This window comes from Lepidochelys kempii, chromosome 14 (assembly GCF_965140265.1).
Source record: "Lepidochelys kempii isolate rLepKem1 chromosome 14, rLepKem1.hap2, whole genome shotgun sequence".
NCBI classification, from domain to species: domain Eukaryota; kingdom Metazoa; phylum Chordata; order Testudines; family Cheloniidae; genus Lepidochelys; species Lepidochelys kempii.
This window is the reverse complement of record NC_133269.1, coordinates 41,763,203-41,782,257: the sequence shown is the minus strand read 5'-3', so window position 1 is coordinate 41,782,257 and position 19,055 is coordinate 41,763,203. Positions and strand designations below refer to the sequence as shown.

Here is a 19,055-nt window from a genome sequence, read left to right as displayed (position 1 = left end):
ACCTTTAGCTTCTTAACCCTTTACAGGTGAGAAGAGCTTTCCCCTGGCCAGGAAGGATTTCAAAGGGGTTTACCCTTCCCTTTATATTTATGACAGGAGAGATGAAAAAGACTGGGCCTTTTCAGTTTAGAAAAGAGACGAAAGGGGGATATGAGAGAGGTCTATAAAATCATGGCCACTGTCGAAGGACAGGACACTGGGCTACATGGAACTTTGGTCTGACCCAGCGTGGCCGCTCTTATGTACTAGGGAATCTAGTGAGCCCAGTGTAACGGGAGGGAGTAGGAAAATCCCTGGGTGTGGAGAACACTGGGAAATTAGAAGCTATAATTCAGGAGCAACAGATGCTAATTAGTCTAGAAAAGCAGAATGTGAAAAATAAGAATCGGGGTCATGTGACAATGAGGTAATCAAAAAGCCAAGGAGCCTGCAGAGAAGAGAGGTGGTGGCTATTACACGTGCGGATGGAGAAGCAAGACTCTCCATGTCTTAGGAAGTTTCACTACCAACATAAGCCATTTTCACACGCTGCAGTGCAATCCAGACCAATGAGGACTTGTGTCATCTGTAATCCTGGGTGAGATTCAATGTTCTGCTGTTGGAGCTCCCCTGTCTGGATACCCCAGCCAGCATTCAAGGACGCACTGAGTGTCTGTGTGATAAGTAGCCCTGGACCAGCAGCTCTGACTCCAGCAGCCTGCTTGTTACACCCCAAGCACATTCTGGTCCGGGTGGAGTAGGCTCAGGGTTTCCGAGAAGGCCGGGGGTAGGAAGCTTCTGTTGGTTATGCTGGACCTAAGCCCCAGTTTTACTTGAGCAAAAAGAGATATCTGAAACTGTGCGATACTGCTCCTGTGCTCTGTTCCCAAAGTGTTCTTCAGCAGGGGAAGGTCTCTGGTCGTGTGTGTTACTGGCATATTGGGGTGATGCTGAAACAGGACAGAGCAGAGATGCCATTGGGGGGTGGCGTGAACCGTATCTCTTCATTTCCCCTTCCAAGAACTGAGGGGACGGGAATCCTTACCCAGCGAGGTCACATTCTTATAGTTCTCCTGCATGACATCTCTGTAGAGAGCTCTCTGAGCAGGGTGCAGCAGAGCCCACTCTTCCCTGGTGAAATACACAGCCACCTCCACAAAGGTCACCGGCCCCTGAAAGAGCAAAAGTCCAACATTCAGTAGCTGCTGCCCCTCTCTTTGTGTGGGAGAGGAGCCAATCAAATGGAAGCTCTGGGTGGATCACGGTCAGACTCCCGCCCCCACCTCGCTCAGAGCATCCTGGAACCACCAGGGTTAGGGGACGAAGAGAGAGCCCCACCTCTCTCCCACCAGATCCATCACACACCTACTAGCCACAGACTGATACAGGAGATGGAGCCCCCAGCAGGCTCCAGGGAGAGCTCCCTGGTAGGAAGTCCATCACGCTCCTCAGTGCGAGGAGCTGGATATGAAGGGAGGGGAATCTCCCCGCAGCCTGACTGGTGGGTGCCCTACTCATATCTCATGGCACCCGCTGCTTAGTCGGGTCAGGCTCCCGCACTATGAGTCTGGTTAGTTTTCCTAGCCCCATGTAGGTGGGTTATTTTCTGATCAACAAATTAGAGCATTTCCACCTCCCAACCTCATGGGTCTGTTCCCAGAATCTAGGCCACTTATTCAATAACTCCCAGCAGGTTTGCCACCCCCCGTCCTCCTCCCTTTCTCCACCTTGTGGATTTCCTGCCCCGCACCAACCTCCAAACCAGACTGCGCAAACCTTCCCGTCTCTGGTGTATTTGCTGTCCCCCTCCCTCCAGAAGGAACCCACCCAAAACTCCCCAGTAATCCCTACCTGAGCTGGCTCCACTGCAGCCATTTCTCTTCCCGGTCCCATGGGAGGATGGGAGGAGCTGGAGTGAAACATGGACTTCGTTCTGTAGCCTGGGAGGGCGAGAAGCGTAATTGTGGGGGTTTCAGAACAGGCTTTAGTTAATTTCACATCAGAATTCCCCCAGGGCCCTTTCCCTGCAGACAGATATCCTAGATTCTGCCGTGCTGGAAAAATGCTTGATCTCTTTATTTCAGTGTAGACCTGGCCCCTCCTGCCAGGCTAAGCCCACAGAGACATTTTTAACCTCCCTTCTCCCTCCCCCCACCCCGTAACAAAGTCTCTCAACACATTGCTAAAAAAGAGCAAAACCAAAGGAGTCACTCTGGGGGATTCCCTCGGACATGGACCCCACGGCAGCCACAACCGAGCAGGGGGAATATGGAGTCAGGAACTGGCTTTTCCTCTGTCTGATCCTTTTCTTGTTCACTGGAAAGTGATTCTGCCCAGGGATGCTGCAACACGTGTGTCCGGGTGAACTAGAGCTGGAAATCTCTCTTCCCACTCATTTCTACCACTGCCCCTTTCAGTCTCTCCTTCCCCTGTCCTCTCTCCCTGCCTCTCTGGCTGGGAAAGTCCCATTCCTGGGTTCTTTGCAATCCCACCGCTGGATTTTCTCCTGACAATTGCTAATGGGAGGAGAAATGAGGAGGGGCTGTTTGTGCAGAGTCACTTTCTTGCCAGTCCCCAGCACTTTCCCTGAGGTCTTTCAGTTACCTGAAGTTTGTGGCTCAGAATTTGTATTAACAGAGCCCAGATCTGCCCCAAGGGGCTAGTACCAGATAGAGAAAGTCAGCACCTGGGCCTGGCAGAGAAAAAGCTTTAATTAAGGTCACTTCCCAGCACAGAAGCCCCGCAAGGGTAGCAGCAAGCTGGTCTCCCGGATCACCATGGAGGCTGCAGCATCTGACCCAGGAAGCTGAACCCCAATATCCTTAGGCAAGAGGAACAGAGCCTTTGAGCAGCCTTCCCTCCTTCAGCTCTCTGGGGAGAGCAGCTAATGAGAGCACCTTCTCACAGGGAGAATTGCTAATCTCATTTGCCCCACTGTTCATCTGGAGTCACTCCTTGTCTTTCCATACAGTGACTCTGGATTAACAATGGTCTCAATGAAACCAGATTTCAGAAAGGATGAGTCCAGAGTGATGTGGAAGAGGTCATTGTGTAGCAGTGCTAACCCCCTTCCCACCTCCCTCACCCCCACATCTAGGAGAAGGACTCGGGGCACAAATTTAAGAGCAGCCCCCAGAGCCTCTGCCATGCCCTTTGCCTAGGACCCCCCTCCTCCCGTTTTGCCATTTTGCAAACTAGAGAGAGGAAAGTGGAAAAGCAGAGGGTTTTTATATCAGTTGTTGATAGGAGGTAAAATCTGAGTGTATTTCACATCAATATTTGAAAAATGAATACAGTGGAAATGGGGAAAATTTCCAAACATTTTATTTCCACGTTGAAGAATCTGAGGAAAAAGTGTAAATCTGAGATTTTCTTAGTATTTTATAATTAGAGAGAGGGAAAATGTCAGGGCATATTCAATTAGAAATAGACAACTAGAGAACAAGTGGGGCAAATGTTTAGGTTATTTCATAACAATCTTTGAGATTTGCAAAGAATACATGTCACAAACTAAGTAATTGATAACATGAGAGAAAAACACCAAGATCAGAGGGAATTTTATATTGCTATGAAATAACTAGTTGGAAAAGGGGACCTGTTTGACTGGATTTTATATACTGTGCAATACATAAACAGAAAGTGATGGTTCCCCGTCTGCCTCCATTCACAGGGGTAGCAAGGAGCCCTTTGAGGCGGCGATTTAAGAGGGCAAAGGAGGAGGAGGAGCTGGAAGGCTTCCTGGATGAGGGTCAATGGATAGCTGGGGAGAACTGTGTTGGCAGTTTGGGGCCAGCAAGTGGGATTGGGAAACCGGGGTCTGGGCAGTCTCCACAGGGGACACTTGCTCCTCGCTTCCCCCACCCTGGCGGAGAAGAGGCGTCTCATCCCATCCCCACTCCAGGGGCAGCCATGTTTTGGGCACGACTCAGGGAACAATGTCTCACCTAGACACGGACAAAGCGCTGCAGGTAAAATGGGTGAGAAAATCCCCCACACCAGAGATTTGAAATTGACATTTGAGAATTATGGCGAGAACAGGGGGAAATCGGGAGAGAGCTGATCATTTGAGGGGAAAGTGTGTGTGTGGGGGGAATCACCCCGGATTTTATAGCCACGTGTGAGATAATGAGAGAGAAAAGGGGAAGAACTGGAGAGAATTTGTATCAGGGTGTGAGCGGCACCAGCGGGGAAAGGATCCAATTCACTCACCTCCCGCCCCCCCTTCTCCCCCGGGGGTTTCCTGAGGCTGCACAGGGACCGTTCAAGGCCCCCCCCGGACCCCCCCCGGTCCCGGCGGCGCGGGGCAGGGCCTGGCTGCGGCTCCCCTGGGGCTGGGCAGCCCCGAGGCGTCTCCCAGGTGCGGCAGGACGCGGCCCCGCGGAGGAACGAGCTCCTGGCCGCAGCCTGGGGCCGGGCCGCCGCCGGGGGGGGCCGCTCGCTGCCCCCGTCCCCTCCCGGGCCTGCCCGGGCCCTGTTGCCGGCAGAGAGCGGCCCCCCAGCCCGGCCCCGCGGGGTCGGGGTCTCCCAGCCTCGCCCCTTAACCCGCTGCCCCGTCCAGACCCCGCCGGGGGGCGCTGGGCTCCCGCTGGGACAGCAGCTCCGAGCCCCCCCGGGCGCGGCCCCCCCCGGGAGCAGGTCCCGGCGCCGCCCGAGGCCGGGTCCCCGCGGACACTGGGGCAGCGTCACCGCCCCGCCCCCGGGGCTCGCTCCGGTACCTGGAGGCGGCAGCTCGGCAGCGGGGCGGGCAGGGCCCGGGGCGGCCCCAGCGGGAGCAGGGCGCGGGCCGGGCGCGGGGGGGTTAATGAAGGTCGCCCCGGCACAGACCCTGCCGCTCAGCCCGCTCCCGCAGCAGCCGGTGAGCTCTGCGAATGCGGGACTCCCGCCCTGCCCCGCCCCGCCCCCCTCCCTCTGCGCATGCCCAGAGCTCGAGCGGCACCAGACGCTTCTCCGCCTTGGGAGAGGCGCCTAGGGCCCCGCACGAGCCCGGCTCGTCCTCCCCGGTCCGACGTCACTTCCGCTCGCGGGAGAGTCAGGAACTACCTCTCCCAGCCTGCCCCGGGGCCGGTTCCGCCCTCTCCAGCCCAGGTAAGGGCAGGTGCCGGGATCAGCCTGATTCCCTCCTCCCGCCGGCGCCTCAACCCCTTCCGCCACAGAGACCCCGCCCAGCCCCACACTGAGCCGGCGCCTCTCAGACCCGCCCCCACCTCGGCAGCAGCGGCGCCTGCTCAGGCGAACTCTCGTGTCCCCGGGCTGCTCGCTGGGGGGGGGGCGGAGCCTCAGCTCCCGGGCCCGACTCCCCCCCCCCGCCCCGCCCCGCCCCGCCCCTCCGCGCGCGCGGCTTGTTGCTGGGCTCCCGAGGGCCGCACGTCCCGACCGGTGTCGGCTCGGTGAACCCGCCCCGCCCCGGGGCGCCTGCGGCAGGGCCCCGCCCCGGGACGGGCTCGCTGCGGCCGGGACCGACGCGGGCAGGGCGTGAGGCGCCCCTTCCCGCCTTCCCGCCTCGCTCCCTGTTTTCCAGACCTTCCATTTTCACACACTCTCCCAGGGCGCTCTCCGGGCCGGTGTCTCGCCGTCCTTAAGATCGTGGGGAGAAACCTCTCCGCCACCGGTCCCTGCTGAGCCCCTCTCCGGACGCCCATCTGCTGTGTCCTTCTGGCCACCGGGGTTTCTGTCCATCCTTTGGGAGAAGGCCACGGGAGGCCGCCTCAAAAGCCGTCCGCGGGGCAAGGCAGGCCCCGTCCGCCGCCTGTGGGCCTGCCCCGCTGTTCCAGAAAGCGATCCGGTCGGGTGGACATGTGAGGAGGCTGCGGGAAATGCCCCCTTTTTCAGCAAAGTTGGGCCTGTCGCTGCTGCACCGTGGGTTTGTGAGACTGCGAGCTGTAGGCATCAGCCTCATCAGGCGGCCTTTTTAGAAGCAAGGTGGGAGCTCTGGCTGCGGGCGGGCAGCGACTTCTTACCCCGAGCAGTTCCCCAGAGCTGCGAGGGGCCCCGGCTGCTGGCCCTGTGGCGTTCTGAGCACCAGTTATTAGCTATTATGCTAAGAGAAAGAAGTGAGATGGGTTGGGTATGAGCTACAGATATGAGGGTCTTAACTCCTCTGCTGACAAAACATGAAAATAACCTTTCCCTTAGGTATGTTTCTGGATGGTACACAGCTGTGGCCAGCTCAATTAGGGCCCAGTTGGCCCTGATAAGGGGCCTGTGAGCCAGAAGCTGGAGAAGTCTCACTCTAGCCCTGGAGTGAGTGGGAAGGGGAGTAGGGTACCTGAAGTGGAGCAGTGCTGGGGAAGGGCAAGGGGAGCTGGGGAGCTCCAGCCTTTTAAACCCCCAGGCTGCAGGCCTTGGTGAAGGCCTATGAAAAGGTACTGGGGCTGCAGAGGGGCAGCCCAGGCATAGGCAAAGGCAGCAGGTCCTAACCCCTTGCCGATGATGAGTGGCCATTACACTGCAGTCTGCCCCAGTGACTGGGGGCGAGATGATGACTGGCAGCAGCCACTGAGGCAAAGTCGGTTTAGAGGGTTGGGGGTACCCCTGGGCGGGGAAACTCAGAATAAGGGGCTACTGCAGGGGCAGCACCCCATGGTAAAGGGCACCGGGGTCCGGCAGGGACACAGGTGCCAGCGGCAGGCTAGACACTGGCCAGTAGGAGGTGCTCTGTACACTGGAGAGCTAATTCCCTAGGAGGCACTGTGCTGGTGAGTCTCCCCCTCGCTGCAGTGCCATTGGATTAGAGGAGATTTTCTGGCAAGAACCACCAGGAGAGCAATGTATGTGTAATATAACTATGTTAAAAACTCCCACCTTTCCCTATTACTTCCCAGGTCATGAGGGTAAAAGAACTAACACACTGGATACCAGTAATATTCTAAACTTTTACTTTTCTTGTTCCCCACCTTCATGAGCCAGCTAGCCTGCAATCCTGGTGCTAGATTGGAGCCAGTGCCCCAGTAGGGTAAAGCCCCTTATCCCACTCCTGAACCCCTCAGCCAGCCAGCCAGCCCCCTTCCCTGGAGTCGGATCAGAGCCGGCACGCTCTCTATAGAAAGGCCCCATATCCATTCCCTGCCCCTCTGGGCCAGCCAGTCCCCCAACCCTGAGAGTGAACTGGAGTCAACACTCCCAAGACGGGAAAGGCCCCATATCCGATTCTCACCCCCACCCCCCACCTCTTGTTTGGCTTCTGGAACCTACGACATGATTTGCTGACTGCTACAGGGGCGTGTTTTCTCTGTGTCCTGAAATAGCTCATTTCACACTGGTCACACCCTGTGCTGGGCTTTGGACATCCCAGCTCTGAGACCACATCCCTGGGCACCAAGGCTGCTACTGACCATCACTTTGTGCCTGTTAGTGTCTCAGTGAGGAATTGGGGTGCAGAAGTGGGTGAAGAGAACTCAGAGACTGTCACCCTTACGGCTTTTCTGCGGGAGCCCTGGGTGCCCTTCTTATGAGGGGCTGGATCCACAAAAGCCAGTGTGCTGGATGGAGAGCTGCCGAATCCAGCCAGTCAGAACAGCTAAGGACAGGGGTGGCCCAAGCCTTCTGCCACAAAGGGACTTAGGTGCCTCCTGTTGGTTGCCGTCAGTTGGGCTCCTAAGCCTGGTCAGCCCTGCTCACCTAACTCCACCGGAGGTGGAACCCTTGTTCTATGCCCGAGTTCAGTGGTTTGAGCACTGAGTCAGCAAGTGGGAGACCCTACTTCAAAACCCATCTCTATCTGATAGGAGCAGCGATGGGCACCCAGGTCTCCTACATCCCAGCTGGGTGCCCTGGGTGGGGCAGTCTCAATTGCCCCTGCTGGCACTGTTCCACTTTGCATAAATCATTAAACATTAATTGCATCCGGGAGAGTGATGCTGCAGGCTGGTGGTCAGGGCACCCACCTGGGAGATCAGGGTGCAAATTCCCAGTTCCAATGATTTAACCAAACTGGAGCACCTTCAACAGGAGAGATGGAGAACGACCCACAGCAGAAGATCCCCTGACAATGATTTACAAGCTTTCAGTAGAGATCTCACTGCTGTGCTTCCTGGATAAATATCATAAAATCAGTGTATTCAGTGTGGTGAGTTTGTCAGGTCTGAGACAGGAGTTGCTTGTAAATAACAGTGACTCCTTTGCCAATTGGCACCAATGAGCTTTTGTCACGCATGCACTGAGCTATACCGTCCCACTCTGATAGAACAGAAAGGCCAGCACAAAAAATAGAGAAAGGACTAATAAGATACTAAAATGACAATGGTTGGAACTCTTCATTTCTCTCAGTCTTTGGATTGATGGGTACTAAGAGCTGTAGCTACAGTTGAGGAACCAGGCTGTCACGGTTCCTCCCCCACTCTGAACTCTAGGGTACAGATGTGGGGACCTGCATGAAAAACCTCCTAAGCTTATCTTTACCAGCTTAGGTCAAAACTTCCCCAAGGTACAAAATATTACACCTTGGACTGGCCGCTACCACCACCAAACTAATACTGGTTACTGGGGAAGAGCTGTTTGGACGCGTCCTTCCCCCCAAAATACTTCCCAAAACCTTGCACCCCACTTCCTGGACAAGGTTTGGTAAAAAGCCTCACCAATTTGCCTAGGTGACTACAGACCCAGACCCTTGGATCTTAAGAACACTGAACAATCCTCCCAACACTTGCACCCCCCCTTTCCTGGGAAATGTTGGATAAAAAGCCTCACCAATTTGCATAGGTGACCACAGACCCAAACCCTTGGATCTGAGAACAATGAAAAAGCATTCAGTGTTTTACAAGAAGACTTTTAATAAAAAATAGAAGTAAATAGAAATAAAGAAATCCCCCCTGTAAAATCAGGATGGTAGATATCTTACAGGGTAATTAGATTCAAAAACATAGAGAACCCCTCTAGGCAAAACCTTAAGTTACAAAAAAGATACACAGACAGAAATAGTTATTCTATTCAGCACAATTCTTTTCTCAGCCATTTAAAGAAATCATAATCTAACACATACCTAGCTAGATTACTTACTAAAAGTTCTAAGACTCCATTCCTGTTCTGTCCCTGGCCAAGACGACTACAGACAGACACAGACCCTTTGTTTCTCTCCCTCCTCCCAGCTTTTGAAAGTATCTTGTCTCCTCATTGGTCATTTTGGTCAGGTGCCAGCGAGGTTACCTTTAGCTTCTTAACCCTTTACAGGTGAGAGGAGCTTTCCCCTGGCCAGGAGGGATTTCAAAGGGGTTTACCCTTCCCTTTATATTTATGACACAGGCGATCAGACAGCTGGCTCAGCCCTCCATACTAGTAGCTTTCTCACATACAGGGAGATGGGTCAAAATTGGAATTGATGTCATGACTTGCTTCCCACAGGAGATCAATCTGTCTAACGCTATCTCTACACTTAGAATCATAGAATATCAGGGTTGGAAGGGACCCCAGAAGGTCATTTAGTCCAACCCCCTGCTCGAAGCAGGACCAATTCCCAGTTAAATCATCCCAGCCAGGGCTTTGTCAAGCCTGACCTTAAAAACCTCTAAGGAAGGAGATTCTACCACCTCCCTAGGTAACGCATTCCAGTGTTTCACCACCCTCTTAGTGAAAAAGTTTTTCCTAATATCCAATCTAAACCTCCCCCACTGCAACTTGAGACCATTACTCCTCGTTCTGTCATCTGCTACCATTGAGAACAGGCTAGAGCCATCCTCTTTGGAACCCCCTTTCAGGTAGTTGAAAGCAGCTATCAAATCCCCCCTCATTCTTCTCTTCTGCAGGCTAAACAATCCCAGCTCCCTCAGCCTCTCCTCATAAGTCATGTGTTCCAGACCCCTAATCATTTTTGTTGCCCTTCGCTGGACTCTCTCCAATTTATCCACATCCTTCTTGTAGTGTGGGGCCCAAAACTGGACACAGTACTCCAGATGAGGCCTCACCAATGTCGAATAGAGGGGAACGATCACGTCCCTCGATCTGCTCGCTATGCCCCTACTTATACATCCCCAAATGCCATTGGCCTTCTTGGCAACAAGGGCACACTGCTGACTCATATCCAGCTTCTCGTCCACTGTCACCCCTAGGTCCTTTTCTGCAGAACTGCTACCTAGCCATTCGGTCCCTAGTCTGTAGCTGTGCATTGGGTTCTTCCGTCCTAAGTGCAGGACCCTGCACTTATCCTTATTGAACCTCATCAGATTTCTTTTGGCCCAATCCTCCAATTTGTCTAGGTCCTTCTGTATCCTATCCCTCCCCTCCAGCGTATCTACCACTCCTCCCAGTTTAGTATCATCCGCAAATTTGCTGAGAGTGCAATCCACACCATCCTCCAGATCATTTATGAAGATATTGAACAAAACCGGCCCCAGGACCAACCCTTGGAGCACTCCACTTGATACCGGCTGCCAACTAGACACTTCAAACACTGGAAGTATTCTTCTGACAACCTAACAATGTCTACACTGGGGCTCAGGTCAGTGGAGTGGATTTTTCACACCCTTGAGAGATGGGGCTATGTCAACATAGCTTTTCAGCGTAGACCAGCTTTAGATGGTTTTTTGATATGAAAGGCAATGGAGTTCAGTCTTTTCCTTCGTATTGATGGTTGACGATGGGGGTTTTCCTACCTGCTGGACACGTCCTATGACAGATGTGATGCTTCTCTGTTGCAAATTAGAGAAGTGGGGAAGTCAGTGACCCTTACAGTGTAAGTGGGCAAAAAGTTTCACAACTTGTCTCGAGTAGTTTTCCTTTTAATAGAAATTGACTTTGAGGCTAAGCAAAATAAGTTCTATTTGAAATACAAAAAATTAAAATCTATACTGGGCCAATATTCTCTTATACATTCTCTCTCACACACATTCTCCCACCCCAACCTTTGGAGCAAGGTTTTCTACCAGAACTTCTTACACTACAGGGGGTAAATTAAATCAAATTAACTTTTCAAGATTGGCTATCACTTCCTGTACAACTAAAAAAAACAAGACCGCTTTCAGTATTCCAAAATCATTCAGATTATCACACAATTAGTCTCTTACTCTTTAACCAATAACGTCACCTATCATTTCATTTTCATTGGTAACAATAACATATTCAAAGATTACAAATTCTTGTCATATGTTTGGATTAAAAGAAAACTCATTGCCAACAACTGAACCTTGGCTCAAGTTGTGGTTTGTCCCAATGTAGGTCCCAACCACTTCTGGGAGTTCATATATCTCAGGATCTTCTGCCATGTGTGTTGGTGGAAGAGGTCTCCTTTGTGGGAAGGTTTGCATCATGAGGAAAAATACCTCTTTTCTCACTTTTTAATCTTTCAAAGTAGGAGGAGGTAGAGGAGAAGTGATGCAAATGCATAAAACACAAGAGAAAACTGTCTGATCTACACTAAAGATATTTATCGGTATAACTTGCTGGAGAATTCTCCGTACCTTGAAGTCTTTAAACCACGATTTGAGGACTTCAACAGCTCAGAAATAGGTAAGAGGTTTATTACAGGAATGGGTGGGTGAGATTCTGTGGCTTGCGTTGTGCAGGAGGTCAGACTACATGATCATAATGGTCCCTGCTGACCTTAAAGTCTATGAGTCGAACTATATTGCTCAGGGGTGTGAAAAGTCCACACCACTGAGCAACGTACTTACAGAGCCCCAGCCCGCCGTGCAGATAGCGCGACATCAAGAGGAGAGTTTCTCCTACCAAGACAGTCGCCGCCGCTTGTGGGGCTGGACTAATACAGTCCAGAGCAGAGATCTCTCCCCTTGGCTTAGAGCATCTGTAAACGCAGTGCTACAGGAGTGCAGCTACACTGGGCAGCTGCGCCAGCATCAGCTCACAGCGTCAGGCACAAAACCACCGACTCAGGACTCAACACGGGTGGATCCTGATGTCTGAAACTGGAGCCCGACACATTCATTGCCTCGCTGCTTGTCATCATTTCCACCGCCTCAAAGTCCTTGGTACCCAATCAGGTAGCCAGGGTGGGATCCACAGAGAAGAGATTCCCATGAAGCATTGGATCAAAATGGTGAAGGATGATCGTTCTCAATCTAACCCTGGTATCCTTTGGAATGGTAATCAGTGACACTAAACGAGTAAGTGGGCTTGTACAAACAATTTTCCTGGCCACCATAGCTTCCTTTACTGGAGTAGAAACCAAGAACTGAGTGTGTACTCCTTTCACACCAGTTCTTTCCAAATCCTTGGCCTTGGTTAGGGTAAATTTACACTTCTCTGAGGTAGAATCCTTTACAAAACCACTCAAAATATCAACAGTGTTAGTGAGGAATGGCTCCCCAAAACATGCCCAGCTTTTCTTAAATTTGGTGGCACAGTTTCAGGCAAGGGACCGGATACAGGGCTGGATCAGAATCTCCGTTAGTTACCAGACATGGAGATTCTATTCAAAAATAGCTATTTTTCTGCTGCTATTAGATTGCCAACACTGATTTTATACACATTTTAGCACATACAAAGGATAAATTCAACAAAAAACCCACTTCTATTTCCTCACCATCTGTGTCACGAAGGGCAGGATTCCTCATCACATAGGACTAACTAGGAGAGATCTTTTGTAGGGCCTGGGTTACACATGATTTGGGAACCAAATACATGGGCATTTTGCCTCGTTCAAAATCACTTATGGTGGAATTCTCTCCCCAGATCATCTGAGACAATATTGACTTCAACAATTGAACTACACTGTGATCATATGTACTTCCTTCAGTTAGATGAGGTTCTGCTGTTGTTCGCTATTTCCGAGTGGAGATTTTAAAATCACTGCTGTTTCTGTTAGCATGTCCAGTAAATTGGAGAGTTCTCTCATGTTGACAGAACTGCACTTGAACTTTCTCCATGTCATCATGGAGGGATGGGGAAAAAGCAAAGCCGAAGTGAGGAATGACCACTTTAGCAAATGGTCATTTGTCTGAAATTCTCCAATAGATCTGAGCTCCATCATATCAAACTGAACTAATATCCAATTGGGTGAGCAAACAGCCCTCAGGACAGACAGAAACCCACATCACAGAGAGAGAATACATGACAGTGAAAGTGTCAAGTGAAATTCCAGAGAGCTGACATCTGATTATTCAGAATCAGGACAAGAGATTCTCCCATCACATTCTACTCTGATCCATTCAAACATACTTCACTCAGCGCTGTCCCAAGAGTCAGTTATGTTATTTTTAACATTTTCAGTATACTAGGATCTAAATAATGGGGGGAGGGAGGGAGGGAGGGGAGACACAGCCACTTTGCCAGAAGTGGATTTGCCAATAGATGGAACCTTGGATTTAAACTCCAAATGATTACACTGTATTTGGGATCTATTTGAATTTCCCTCCCAGGTCTTTGACACTTTCATCTCCAATCATAGCGACTCTGATATAGGATTAAAGAAGTCAAAGCATGATCTCCAAGCACACACAACGGAGAATGCTTCGTCACATGACACTTTGCCAGGTAGATGGATAGAATGTTACAGAGATAAACTCTACATGGCTCAGACAAAAGCTAACAGTTCTGCAGTGATGGGGAAGGAGGAAATCTCAGTGTCACCCCGTCTCCTTCCAGTGTCACAGAGGCTGAAATTACACTTTTTTTTTTCAAGCCCCTGCTTCTCTTCATTTACATATCATTTGAAAAGTTGCCAATATAACTGCTCTTCAGCAAAACCCAGAGCAACATGAGAACAACTGGCAATGATACAATCTGTATCATTGGTGACTAACAATAACTTTGCAATAGGAGGAATGGTATAAATGTGATGCTCCCTGGTTCCTGATAGGAAGCACACACTCAAATTACTCATGGGACAATAAAAAGGACAAATAGGTCCACCTCAAGAGGGCGAACTGCAAAAGGCAAAAATGGGGCACTCATCTGGACAAGCTAATGGATAACGGTGCTGCAAACAGTTCAAACAGCATTCAAAGTTACTGTGTAGGAATCAGGAAAAGTAAAGTATTGATAGCCCTACAGGTTTTTATGGTGTTGATCTCCCTTGCAGATTCTCTGATGGCTAACATGGGCTGAGTGCCAAGAGAAGGTATTCCCACACTCACTGCATTCGTAGGGCCTTTCCCCTGTGTGGATTCTCTGATGATTAGAAAGTTCTGATCTTTGAGTCAAGCTTTTCCCACACTCACGGCATTCCTAGTGCCTGTGAAGGTTCCTTCCCCACTCTGAACTCTAGGGTACAGATGTGGGGACCTGCATGAAAACACCCAAAACTTATTTTTACCAGCTTAGGTTAAAACTTCCCCAAGGTACAAACTAGTTTACCTTTTGCCCTTGGACTTTATTGCTGCCACCACCAAGCGTCTAACAAATATATACAGGGAAAGAGCCTGCTTGGAAACATCTTTCCCCCCAAAATCCTCCCCAAACCCTACCCCCCCTTTCTTGGGGAAGGCTTGATAAAAATCCTCACCAATTTGCATAGGTGAACACAGACCCAAACCCTTGGATCTTAAGAACAATGAAAAAGCAACCAGGTTCTTAAAAGAAGAATTTTAATTGAAGGAAAAAAGTAAAAGAATCACCTCTGTAAAATAAGGATGGTAAATACCTTACAGGGTAATCAGATTCAAAACATAGAGAATCCCTCTAGGCAAAACCTTAAGTTACAAAAAGACACAAAAACAGGAATCTACATTCCATTCAGCACAGCTTATTTTATCAGCCATTTCAACAAAACAGAATCTAACGCATATCTAGTTAGCTTACTTACTAAGTTCAAAGACTCCATTCCTTTTCTGTTCCCGGCAAAAGCATCACACAGACAGAGAGAGCCTTTGTTTCTCCCCCCTGCAGCTTTGAAAGTATCTTGTCTCCTCATTGGTCATTTTGGTCAGGTGCCAGCGAGGTTATCCTAGCTTCTTAACCCTTTACAGGTGAAAGGGTTTTTCCTCTGACCAGGAGGGATTTTAAAGGTGTTTACCCTTCCCTTTATATTTATGACAGGGATTTTCCCCTGTGTGGATTCTCTGATGTTTATAAAGGGATGAGCTCCTAGTGAAGGTTTTCCTACACTCACTGCATTTGTAGGGCCTCTCCCCAGTGTGGATTCTCTGATGCTGAAAAAGGTCTGCTGTTCGAATGAAGCTTTTCCCACATTCACTGCATTCATAGGGCCTCTCCCCTGTGTGGATTCTCTGATGATTAGAAAGGGCTGAGCTCCTAATGAAGCTTTTCCCACACTCACTGCATTCATAGGGCCTCTCCCCAGTGTGGATTCTCTGATGGTGAAAAAGGTCTGTTGTTCGAATGAAGCTTTTCCCACATTCACTGCATTCGTAGGGCCTCTCCCCTGTGTGGATTCTCTGATGATTAGAAAGGGCTGAGCTCCTAATGAAGGTTTTCCCACACTCACTGCATTCATAGGGCCTCTCCCCTGTGTGGATTCTTTGATGCTGAAAAAGGCCTAATCTTTGACTGAAGCTTTTCCCACACTCACTGCATTTGTAGGGCCTCTCCCCTGTGTGGATTCTCTGGTGCTCAAAAAGGGCTGATCTTTCAGTGAAGCTTTTCCCACACTCACTGCATTCATAGGGCCTCTCCCCTGTGTGGATTCTCTGATGGTGAAAAAGGTGTGATCTTTGAATGAAGCTTTTCCCACACTCACTGCATTCATAGGGCCTCTCCCCTGTGTGGATTCTCTGATGATTAGAAAGGGCTGAGTTCCAAAGGAAGGTTTTCCCACACTCACAGCATTCATAGGGCCTCTCCCCTGTGTGGATTCTATGATGTATAGAAAGGTCTGAGCTCCTGTTAAAGCATTTTCCACACACATGGCATTCATAGGGCCTCTCCCCTGTGTGGATTCTCTGATGATTAGAAAGGGCTGAGTTCCAAAGGAAGCTTTTCCCACACTCACAGCATTCATAGGGCCTCTCCCCTGTGTGGATTCTATGATGCTGAAAAAGTCCTGATCTTTGAATGAAGCTTTTCCCACACTCACTGCATTCATAGGGCTTCTCCCCTGTGTGGATTCTCTGATGCTGAAAAAGGGCTGATCTTTTACTGAAGCTTTTCCCACACTCACTGCATTCGTAGGGCCTCTCCCCTGTGTGGATTCTCTGATGTATAGAAAGGTCTGAGCTCCTGTTAAAGCATTTTCCACACACATGGCATTCATAAGGCCTCTCCCCTGTGTGGATTCTCTGATGATTACAAAGGGCTGAGCTGCAAGTGAAGCTTTTCCCACACTCACAGCATTCATACGGCCTCTCCCCTGTGTGGACTCTATGATGCTGAAAAAGGCCTGATCTTTGAATGAAGCTTTTTCCACACTCGCAGCATTCGTAGGGCCTCTCCCCTGTGTGGATTCTCTGATGATTAGAAAGGGATGATCTGTTGGTGAAGCTTTTTCCACACTCACTGCATGTATTTTTCCTCTTTCTGCTGAGGATTTCCTGCTGGGATGTGGTTTTCTTGAGGCCCTGCTGAGTTCCTCGACAGGAAATAAATTTACCCATTTTCTCCAATGGCTGGTTTCCCTGCTCTCTTTCTGGTATGTGTTGAATCGCAAAGGATTTTCCCTGCTCATGACTCCTGGACACATTCGTTTTCCATCTTTGCGATAATTCTCTGTGTTTATCCACTTGCTCAACATTTTCCTGCTGAGAATTCTGCTCCTCCTTCTCACAGAGCATTGCATCACCTGCTGTGATAGAGACAGAAACTGCAAACAGAGATGGAAAGGGGAACACCAAAAGAAAACAAGTGCTGGAGAGGGATCAAATAAAAATCAGGTCCTGAACTCCCCCAAACTCTTCCACCAAATAGGAGAGAGGAGGGGGATCAATTCAGCCCTCACATCCCATCCAAATTCACAGGGGGAAGGGAGGAAACTTCTGCCTTGTGTCTGCTAGGATCTATAGGAAGCCATGAGCTATATTTATCCTGAGGATACGACCCCTGCTAAAGACAATAATGAATTGAGAGACCTCCCAAGACTTTGTAGGGCATCCCAGATGGTTCCTTCAGGCACTTATAGATTCTGAGCTGATTTAATGTTTCCTCACCTGTGCAGGGAGCTCTCAGGATCTCTCTTCCTTCTGGGACCCATGGCTCTTCCCCTTGTTCCAGCTGGGAGATCACATCAGGTTTGGAAACTGGAAACCCTGCTCAGATGAAAGAAAACAAAGGACTTCAGTTGATGTCATAAGACTTTATCATAAAAAAACCAAACATTCTATTAATTTAACTTCAGTGCTTAGTGTGACCCGGTGTGCCTGGGGCAGTCCCTCACTGAAAATGCAAAGGTCAGGGCAGGCTGAAAAAGGGATACCATATGCTCCCCAAACTGATGGTTAACACTGAAGTTAAACTCACCGACCAGTCACAAACTGCTTCTCCTCACCCACACTGGATACCGAGAAGCTGAAAAAAGAAATCACACAGCCCCCTTTATTGCATTCCAGTTCTCTGACTCCCAGTCAGCACCTAGGTCCACTACAGTGAGAGGTTATTTAAAAACTCTGCTCACAAACAAAATGTTCTTCTGATCCCAAAGGGTTAGCACCAGTACCAGGTCACGATAGGTTTGGATCTTACCCAAAATACCATGCTGCCAGCCAATCCTTTAGCATCTAAACTAAAGATTTAAACAAAAGAAAGACAGAAAGAAATGAAATGGGAAAGCAGTCAGGTACATTCTGAAATCTGTATATCAGGTTCTTAGCAGTACTGGTGAGTTAGTGGCTTGAAAGTCCATCTGGAACACATCCACAGCTTGGATGGGTCATTCAGTTCTTTGTTCAAGGCTTCAGTTTGTAGAGAAGTTGCTCCAGAGGTGGGAAGAGGGATTGAAGACAAAATGGAGATGATGCAGCTACCCTTTATATGCCTTTTGCCATGTGGCTTATACTTCCTGTGCCCCAAACACAAGTTTCACAGCACATGGCATGGAAAAGCCTTGGAGTTCTTAGTACACAGGCGCACCCCTGCATGAGTTGCTGACTCAATAGGTGTATCCCCTTGGTCCTTTCCATGGGCTCATTGTACAGCTGATGACCCTGGATGGGCCATCGAACAGGCTAGGCAGTGCTGACGCCAATGTATCTGGGGGGTGTCACCCAGAAACACTACACAAGTCTGGAAATACAAATATACCCTACATCAGCCGGTCACCATCACTCAGCTGAGAACTGAAGTTGTTTTTAGTACAAAGGACTGAACTATAAAAAGAGGTGAGGAAAATGCTTGAGACTCTCTCTCTCCCCCCCCCCTTTCCCTCTGTTCATGACAACTCCTGAAGAACTGAACTTGGGCGGCAGAGGCGGGTTAGGGGAGTCCTGGCTGAAAGGACAGCCACCAGCCTGTCTTGGCATATGGTGCGAGAAACATTTGCTTTGAATCCGTTTTAGCTTGTTAAGTTAGATGTTAGTTTGTGTTTTATCTTGCATTTCTTTTGTAAACAATTCTGACTTTTATGCCTCATTACCTCTAGTCACTTAAAATCTTTTTTTCGGTAGTGAACAATTTCGTTTTATTGTTTTATGTAACCAGTGTGTTTGGATTAAAGTGTGTTGGAAACTCCATTTGGAATAACAAGGCTGGTGCATGTCATTTTCCACTGATGAAATGACAGACTTCGTATGAGTTTGCATTGTTCAGCAGCGTGCTGGACAATGCAAGATGCACATTTCTGGGGGAAAGTCTGGGACCAGAGAATTTTCTGAGGTTCTCCTGTGGTGTACTGGAATTTGAGAGTCACTGACTAACAGCAGTCAATACTGTGAAGCTGGAAGCGAGTTACATGCTGGAGACTGTGTGTTAACCACCCAGGAGTGACTGTTCTCACAGTAAAGCAGTGTAAAAGGCACTGCAGGTTGGGGAACTGAGGGGAAACAGCTGTTCAACAGTCCAGATTGTACTGTGGTTAATGTCACAGAAACTCAATTTCAAAGAGTCTCCTAAAAACACAGAGAAAGTAAATCCTTGTCCCAGAAATCAAAGACTCCAGACAGAGGGCAAGTCTCCCTGGCATTGCTTCTTGCTGACAGAGAAGTCCAGAGACAATGAGTCAGTCCTGGGGAAGCCGGGAACAGTAAGCATGGGCTGATGGGGTTCAGTGGAGAAAGGAAACAGGAAGGGCAGGGATATTACTGAAT

The 19,055-nt window shown here is 49.6% G+C and overlaps 1 protein-coding gene across 7 annotated transcripts in view; it reads right to left on the bottom strand.

Moving 5' to 3' along the window:
• LOC140897898 (uncharacterized) overlaps window positions 1-19,055 on the bottom strand; it is a 66,144-nt gene that overhangs the window by 41,275 nt on the left and 5,814 nt on the right. For 2 of the 7 annotated variants that reach the window (XM_073311135.1, XM_073311145.1), the window contains 2 exons: window positions 16,965-17,063; window positions 14,434-16,600 (listed from right to left, as the gene is read on the bottom strand). In XM_073311135.1, the coding sequence (XP_073167236.1) occupies window positions 14,865-16,600; window positions 16,965-17,063 (1,835 nt within the window). In that variant the 3' untranslated portion in view covers window positions 14,434-14,864. Of the gene's footprint in view, window positions 1-1,024; window positions 1,152-1,830; window positions 1,920-5,499; window positions 16,622-16,964; window positions 17,064-17,274; window position 19,055 lie in introns of those variants that run through there. The other 5 variants (XM_073311149.1, XM_073311140.1, XM_073311150.1 and 2 more) reach the window with 4 other exon arrangements.